At 44.6% G+C, this 9,408-nt stretch overlaps 1 protein-coding gene across 1 annotated transcript in view; it reads left to right on the forward strand.

Annotated features, from left to right (window-relative positions):
• Positions 1–9,408, forward strand: part of LOC106679052 (tubulin polyglutamylase TTLL5) — a 42,482-nt gene that overhangs the window by 22,741 nt on the left and 10,333 nt on the right. Inside the window, exons 9-10 of the mRNA XM_014417973.2 lie at positions 6,875–6,965; positions 7,041–7,208. Of these exons, the coding sequence (XP_014273459.2) occupies positions 6,875–6,965; positions 7,041–7,208 (259 nt within the window). The remainder of the gene's footprint in view (positions 1–6,874; positions 6,966–7,040; positions 7,209–9,408) is intronic.

Below are 9,408 nucleotides of genomic sequence, written 5' to 3' on the forward strand. Positions count from 1 at the left end.
TATATATTTTTTTTTTTTTACTGTTCTCACATCCGGGATTTTTTTTTCTTTTTCTTTTTTCCTCCGGCTTTCTTATCTTTTTACTGAACAAGATGGTTAATGTTGATGGTCAGCCACCACAACAGCCCGCATTGAGGCAGCCAGTGCTACAGATCCCGGTGGCGCAACAGGCTCCTGGAGTTCCTGCGGCGGTTCCAGCGCTACCCCCACTACCAGAGACCACTATCGCGGCTGCTCACGCCAATATGTTGGCTTAAACGAAAGTGAGAGCAGTGACCTCTCAGGATATTATAAAAGCCATCTCAGACTTGGAGCGGTTCTCAGGCGAAATTGGTGAGTTAAATCACTTTATTAAAGGTGAAGATCGCATCATGGAGAGGTTGGCAGCCAAGGTCTCAGAGGAATTGCTGGACAACAATGACGCGATTTCCCTCAAGGCAGCACTCATATGCCGGGTCAAGCGAAATGTTTTGAATCATAATCAGGCAGATGAGGAAACAGCATGGCCAGTAGTGAAGGAAAGATTAAAGAAGGCCTATGGAGTAGGCAGATGGTCCCCGGAGGAAGACATTTTCTACATGCTGCGGGAGAGGAGAAAGCAAGGCAAGTATAACGGACAGTACGCAGCCACGCTGTTAGGACAGTTTAATCTGACCACAGAAAAGATGAGAGAGACTCTTGGAGCAGATGTTGTCAGTTGGAAGATGAATTTTATCGATTCCATAATGAAGGTGCAACTAGCTAAGGAGACGAATAAAAGAGAAGGTTTACCACGGGACCGCACTTTCGTGGAATGTGCTCAAGACATGATCGACGCGAGCGCTAGAGAGGAGGATGCAAGGATGGATGTCGATGATGGAGGATGGAACAGAGTACCGTACCACCACACAAGGAATCCATCAACATCATGGAAGAGAAGAGAACCCAAGGATAGTGGTAAAGATAGAGGCGCGGGTAGAGAAAGGCGGCCGAACCAGGGCAGAATACGTAATGGAGGAGGGAAAGAAGACAGGAAGTGCCATAGGTGCGGAAAAGTAGGACACCTGGTGGCCCAATGCCCCCCCCCTCACTAGGTGCTTTGAGTGCGGCAATGAAGGCCATATAGCACGACAGTGCCCTTATATGTACAAAAGGGCAGAGACGGGACCAGGGGAACCGATGGAAATAAATTTCCAGCGGATACGGCGGAAAAGACGGGAGGACTATAGACCTAGTGAGTCTTCTAGTGAAACTTCAGGCCTCAGGAACAGAGGGGGAAGGAAGAGGAGGACGGAGCAATAAACCTCCAAGCAGCAGATGGCGCCGAGTAAGTGAGGGAAGGAGACCAAGGCAAGAGAGTTGAGTTGGGTGCCAGGAGAGGGGCGGCCACGCATTAGAGGTTTTCAATATCGAAGGAGAGATCAGCGGTCTGCCTATCATCAAGGTGAGCGGCGTGAGATGCCTCGTGGACACGGGGAGCTCCCACACCATCCTGTGCCGGGAGGCGCTGAGGAACCTGAGCGGCGGTGAGAGAAAACTTCAGGTATGTCATTGTCAATTAATCACCCTGGGTGGGCCCTGTAGAGTAGAAGGGGAGGCGGGCATTGATTTACGGGAATGGGGGATCGAAGAAGGGGTATTGAGGGTTACTATCGTGGAGAAAATACACCGTCAATATCAGGCTATTATAGGTTGCGATCTATTGGGAAAGGCAAGTGCGGGGATTAGGAATAACAAGGGCCTGTGGACGATTCGGTTGAGGAAGAGGAGATATCGGTGTCTCGAGCTTCGAAAGAGAGAAGCCAAACGGATAGGTGCGAACCAAGGAGGGGGGAGTAATTGGAGACAGGAAATAAAGGACAAATATGCAGATATTTCCTTCAAGGAGGGAGAGTTACTGTGGGTGACTGGACAAACAATGCACTAAATCCCCCTGAAACAAGATGAAATTACTTACGTAAAAGAGAGGAGCGCTTAGACAGCATATTCGGGAAGAGTTAGATAACCTGAAAAAACAGGGTATCATCATAGATAGTACCTCCCCATACAACAGCCCCCTATGGGCAGTGCGGAAGAAGGGCACGCCGGGAGACAAGGGAGAAAAATATAGGGTAGTAATTGATTACCGGGGCCTTAATGAGAACACGGTAGACGAGAGATGCCCGATACCGCGACTAGAAGATATCTTAGATAGACTGGATGGGGCAACGAACTTTAGTACTTTAGATCTGAAGGACGGCTACCACTAAATCAAGATGCACCCGGAGGATCAGCACAAGACAGCTTTTACATTCGAAAGGGGGCATTACGAATTTACGAAGATGCCCTTCGGACTGAAGAATGCCCCAATTACCTTCCAACGATTGATGGACGAATTTTTACGGGGAACCGACGAGTCCATGTGCCAGGTATACATGGACGACCTGCTCGTTTTTAGAAAAACGGAGGAAGAACATGTGTCCCACTTGCGCAAGTTGTTCGAACAGATCCGGAAATTCGGGTTAAAGTTATCGTGCGATAAATCGATATTGGGTAGAAATCAGATAAATTTTTTGGGACGCACAATATCGGAACAGGGAGTCAGGCCAGACGCAAATAAGGTAGAAGCGATCAGGAAAATGGCGATTCCAACAGATGCTAAGGGAATCAGGAGATTGTTGGGCGCTCTGAATTACTATAGACGGTTCGTACGGGCGATGGCCAGGTATCCGGTACCCATGAACAACCTTCTGAAAAAGGGAAATAGGGTGCAGGTGACGCCCAATATGGTGGAAAACATTAGAAAATGCATGGAGGCGCTTCAGAAGGAACCGGTGTTGGCATTCCCGGACTTTGAACATACATTTATCATCACCACGGACGCAAGTGAGTACGCGTTGGGGGCGGTACTGTCGCAGGATTGTGAGGGTGGAGAGCGACCGGTGGCGTACGCTAGCAGGCGGTTAACAGATGCTGAGACAAGGTACAGCGCACTTGAGCGAGAACTGTTAGGTATTGTGTGGGCGGTAGAACATTTTCTCCCCTATGTTTTCGGGAGGAAATTCCGGGTACATACAGATCACAGACCGCTTCAATGGGTTGGAAAGCTTAAAGAGTCCTCAGCTAGGGTCACCAGATGGAAGGAACTGCTCAACCAGTACAACATCGTAATCCAGTACAAACCAGGAAAAGAAAATGTAGTCGCTGACTGGTTATCCCGCGCGATCACCGTAAATGCAATAGACGAGGAACAACCACAGACGTTAGGAGAGGCGAGACAGTTTTTGCGAGAATGGACGCCAGGGGAAGAAGAAACGCAAAGCACGACGGGTAACGACCATGGGCCATCATCCGAGAACGAAAGATCCACTGAGGGAATACAAACGGAGATGGAAAAGCTAGAGGAGGTGGTGAACGATAAATCACACCAAATAATTTGGAAGACTAGAACTTCCGGATCCAGAAGATGGACTTCGCTGAATATGAAAAGACCTCGATCACCACTATTTGGTCGACACCGGGTGTCAGGAATGATGAGATCTGCCGAGCGCTGAAAGATGCATCCAAACCGGGGCGAACATGATATCATCTATACGGAATGGAGTGGTTTGGGAGAAGATGAAACGCCTATGGAGATTGGAGAAAATCGGAATGGATCGAAACTTCGTTCGTTGCCTAATAATGGTGGAAACCGTTCAGGACAGAGATCAACAGAGGGAGGTCACATTGGCATACCACCAAGGGAAGACCAATCACCGAGGCTTGAATGAGACCTACCAAGCCCTGCGACGGAAATATTTCTGGTGGAATATGCGGAAAACGATTCAGGGGATAATCGGCAACTGTGAGGTGTACCTCAGCACCAAATACGACCGACACCCACCCAAGGCGACACAAGAGGAGACACCGACGGCGAACACACCGTTAGTAGAATTACAAATAGACACTTTCACCTGGAGAGGCTACAAGTGGGTTACGGTGATTGACCTCTTTAGCAAAGTGATAGATAAGGGCCTGGAACCAGACGAGGCTACGATAAGAGCTATAGCAGCCTATAACCACTCCGTGCATACGGTAACGGGATTCGCTCCATTCGAAATTCTGTTCGGACTTAGAGGGCGCGAACGCGATTATAGAAACATGGTGATGGACGGAGAGGAGATCGTCGGTAACGGGATGGCACTGAGAAAAACGTGGGACAAAGTGAGAGAGATAATCAAAAAGGAAAAAGCCAAACGCGTGGCGCGACATAACGAGGGTGTACGTGACATTGTGGGGAAAATTGGTATTGGGACAGTGGTTTACCGTAGAGTGAGCTCTAACAGGGGTAAGGAACCGCAAAGGTATGAGGGGCCATTCAGGGTGATTATAATTAGAGAGCACAATATAGTAACAATAGAGAGTATTAAAGAACCAAAAAAACGAAGGACGGTCCACATAGAACAACTAAAGTTCCCCATAATGAATAGTCAATAGGATCTGGAGTTTTCTCATCTATGTAAAAGTTTTTTTTTGCATACATAAGTTTTATCGCTAGTGTTTATAAGTTTTATGGTAAGAAGAACGGAGTGACAAGTTTTATTAGTTTTTAAATTGTTCAAGTGTTAATTTTAGTTGATAAAAAGTGTATTTTTTTAGTTTTCGTTTTTTGTGTATATATTAGTTTGTCTTTAGTTTTTTTTTTTGTGTTTTGTTTTGTTATCTTTTTGGAGTTTATGAGGCATGTTCATAAACTGGTAGGGGGAGTTATGGTTGGACAAGGCCTGTATACAACACTAATCCTAACCTCAATAATGTCTATAAGAAGCATCATAGAGATAATAAAGCAGTATCTTTCTAGTAAGCGTGCGGTTTAATTCTGTTCCCTCTTTTCATTTTTCTTCAAGCCTTTCAGTCCAAGTGCTCGTAAGTTATAAATACCAATATATATTTCGATTTCCACACTGTCTCGTTCTTCATTAGTGGCCTACATTTTAAGGAGTTTCTGGGGTTGTAATTTTGTTGTAGTAGGCGCTCTATGAAATTTATAATGTGCTGAGGCACACATTGCTTTTAAAATTTATTTGAAACTCAACCTAAAAATTTAATACCTAAATACGTGACCTGGTACGTCGTTTATGATTTCTACAGGATCCTTGTTTGTTGCCAACGCACCGGAGGGGGCACTGGTGTAAAGGTCCTGAACAGTGGACTTATTTGGTGTGAGTCGAAGAACTTTATGTACCTTCGTTGGATGAATTCAAGCACAGTGGAGTTGTTCCGTCTTGTTTACCGATGTTGGCCGTACAATCTTCCGCAACACAGTCTCCTGGAATCGTTATAGATGGCGCTGTGTCCCTTCTCAGAGATGGGTGAAGAGCGGAGCACCATTCAGGAGTGCTGGTGTCAGTATACTTTTATATATTTGAAATTTGAGCCGGTATGATCTGAGGTGGACTCGTTTGATTTTCATGTAGCGATCCAAATTGATGCCCAGATATACTATGGATTTTGAAGGTCTTAGTGCGGTATATGCCACTTGGAGCATGCAAGGTAGTCTGGTTTCTCCCCTCAACATTATGCAATCTGTTTTTGCCGGGTTATCTGGATGATGTAGTTTTTCAACTTATCTCCTGGCATGTTTTCTTCGCCCGCTTGTGGGCATTCTGGGCGCTGGTGCTGCTACTATAAATCGCGGTGTCAACTACGAAAGCGGCAATTGTTGCAATGTTCTAGTTTTGTCTCATGACATCCGCAGTATACGAGGAAGAGGAAGGGAGACAGGACCGCCCCTTATGGAACTCTGGAGGCGTAGATGCCGATATCATCCGTATATGCAGCAACCACCCCCTTCGGATGCTGTATTGATACCACTGGAGCTGTGAAGAGCACAAATAATATTGGTCCTAGCACCGACCTCTGAGGTACCCCGCAGGTGGTGGTGGGTGCAGGACTCAAAAAGCTCCCGCCGACCCGTACAACGATCATGACTGAAACTGCAGATTTATAAATCCGTCATACGACCTATCTTGCTCCACGGTGCCCCACTTATGAGACACCTCTACAAAACCACATTGAATCGACTGTAGGGCTTCCAGGGATCTGTCCTCTGAAAGATTGTCCGGGAAACCACGCTCGAGGGAGCGAAGAACAGAGTCATCCTAGAAGAGCTCCAACTCCCCACTGTGCCGGAGTATATAGGCCGACGACAAATCAAAAAGTTCGGGGCATTTCACTGATTTCACAATTTTAATTACTTGCTTTTATAGTCATTGAAAGTTACGGTTTGTAACGAATGTTCAATATTTAAACGGAACACTTAGTGAACACAGCGGAACGGAGTTTTTTAGCCTAATGTTGCACTAATTATAGTCTATGGTAGAACCACACTATGGATATACCATACTTTACATGTTGTACACTGATTAAAGTTAATAATATTTAGTACCTGATATGAATAATCCATAAGTATCCCCAAGACAAAGGCTGGAGAATAATCCTTTGATTTCTCCGAGAACAAAGGCCTTTGTTCTTGAAAAAAAATTACATTATAGTAGTATAACGTTTTAATTTCGTACTGAAGGGAAAACTTATGGTGGAATAGGAAGACTACAAATAATTTCTATAAGTATAAAAAAAAAGGATCCTTTTCTCTTGCCAATTGGAGGTTAAAGTTATGTAAAGGGGATGTGCTAAATAATGTACTAAACAGAAGACAATGAAGAAAAAGATCGGGTGAAGTCTTTAGATAAGGAGCCTGATAAATATTGGTTAACATTATTTGAAATTACACATATTTTATATATACACAAAATAAAAAATCATGTATAGATGTTATAACATAATTCTTTTTAGGAAGTGAATATTAATACTTATGTTCTTTTTTTTATTATTGTTACTTTTAATTTTCTGATAAAAAATAAAGACAACTTTTTAGAGAATCCACTGCTGATTTACCAGACAAAATTTGACGTGAGACAATGGTTTCTAATTACCAGTGTATACCCTTTGGTTATATGGATGTATAAGTAAGTGCATTTAATGTTAACTTTGGTGATTGATATTAATAAGTAAAAATAACTCATGAAGTATAAAATCAACAGTGAATGCTACCTTCGATTTTGCTCTCAGCAGTTCAGTCTCACCAACGTGCATGAGTCAGTACACTTGTGTAACAACTCAATTCAGTATAAATACAAAAATGGTATTCGGAATCCTCAACTTCCAGAAGACAACATGTGGGCTGATTCAACATTTCAAACATATCTAAGGTATTTGTATATATGTATGCTCTGTTTTTCATAAGTATTATGAATTTTTTAGCTATATAACTAAATAACTTTATAACTAATATAAGTAGCTCTAAAAGATTCTTGAAATCAACTCAAAAGACAAATTATGTACAACTGAAATTAAGGTAACATTATATGTAATAAACATTGAATCCTAGAATATACTATAACTTATGTGTTTTTCTTTGTATAGTCATAATTTCTTTAAAATTGATAATTTTAAAAACCAGTATAACGTTTTGATACTCTCAAAAATTGAAAACCTGACTTCCATCTTGTGTTTTCCTCAAGTATTCAATGCCACAAATGAAATCCTTGGAGTTTACTACTAATACTATGTTTTATTTTTTTTTTTGAGCAGGGGGAGTAAAGGACATATAGAAGAAAATGAATAAATTCCGTAATATTGTTAATATTATAAGTTTATAATATCTATTACAAAAATAGTAGCCTACAATAATATTAAAATTTTAAAGTCCTAATTATTACATTTACCCACACATTACAAAGATTTAAATAACATTAATTTTGATACCTCTCAGACGTTTTTTATTTTCTCAATAGGATAGCAGTGAAACAAAGGACTGGCCTCTTAAGTAAAAGACTTTTTTTTTTTTTTTTTATTTCTCTGACCTCCTAGAAAAAAATAAGAATGTATATAGGTAGGCGAAATAATACATCTTGTTTTGCCAGTGTGGCATTATAAGAAAGGCTGGCGGGTCCGCTGAAGGCGGTGTCATCGATGATCAGCATGACGCCGTGAGCTTACTAGGAATAGGGAGAGGCTATTCCAGCTGGCGTTGATGAAGTGATGACTTCAGGCTGTAGAGCCAGAAGTCCCTCCCGAGGCGAGAACATCGACCAAGGGAACAGTGCTCTGCCACCTCCCAGATCTTGGTAGAGGGGTGATTTCACGGAACAGTGGATTGGCACAGGCTTTCAGCCCATCAAAGAATTTGATGTGCCTACGGTCTATGAATTCTGGCACAGTCGGGAGTTGCCAGAACTCATACCCAGACGTGGGAGTGAGGTGTCTCCTACCTCTGAAAGGGTCAGCGAGACCAAACCACGTAAGAAGACACCAACCAAGCGGCAAGACACCAAAAGTAAACAGGAGCCACCAAAATGTCATGACGCTGCCCCGGCTCCAATGCACCTGAAAGGGAGTGACAACCCCATATGCCGGGGCAGGAACATGACAGAGGACTCAAGCGAGGATGAAGAGGTGTATAGGGCGGTTCCGGGCCCAAGACGAGTGGTCGCGGACGAACTTAGGACTCTCGCCCGAAAGGTCAACATCATGGTAATCCAGGAACCATGTTGTCGCAACAATGTGGTTACAGGGTTTTGTGTGGCGTCGAGGGTGGTCGATTTGGGCATTGGTGAGAGGAGGCCTAGAACGGCGATCGTGATAGTTAATCCCTCCCTCGACGTTATGGAACTGAAGCAATTCACCACGGCAGATCAGGTGGCATGTTACGTGAGGTGGGGAAGGATCTCCTTCGCCCTTGTTTCGTCGTGCATGCCACCTAGAAGGAACAACGAAGACATCAACGATAGTATCGCTGCTGTGGAGGCTGTCGTACTCAAGTACTGTAATGCGGTAGTCTGTTCCGACACCAACTCGAGGAGCACGGCCTAGGGTTCGGTTAGCATACACGCCAGAGGGAGACTGATAGAAGAGAGTGCGGCTAGGTGTCAGCTCGTCGTTATGAATGAGCCCTCTGACCCCACATTCGTGGGTGCGAGGGGCCAGAGTTGGATAGACGTGACACTGGCCACGGCTCCCATGGCGAGGCGAATAGCTGACTGGGCCCTAAGGTCTGACACGAGCTCCGACCACCGGGTCATAGCCTTCAGTGTAGTGGAGGAGGAAGGCGGAGCCCATGAGGAGGAAAGGGGCTTTGTGACCCAATCGGCGAACTGGAGAGCCTTCTCTAGTGAACTGGAGGGGATATTGGTGGATAGAGAATGGGAGGAGGTGGCGCCAATGGAGGAAGAGTCAGGAATTGACCACAGAGTGGCAACCCTGACCGGCGCCATCACCCAAGCGGCCAATATTACCCTTCAGCGCCGCAGGGCGAGAGCACGTCCGGTCCCATGGAGGACGCCGGCCCTGACGCACTGAAGAGAGAGTACTATAGGGCCAGGCGCAGGTACCAGGAGTGCAGAGATGAAG

Source organism: Halyomorpha halys, unplaced genomic scaffold (genome assembly GCF_000696795.3).
Source record: "Halyomorpha halys isolate HHAL.00 unplaced genomic scaffold, Hhal_1.1 Scaffold173.1, whole genome shotgun sequence".
Taxonomy (NCBI): Eukaryota; Metazoa; Arthropoda; class Insecta; order Hemiptera; family Pentatomidae; genus Halyomorpha; species Halyomorpha halys.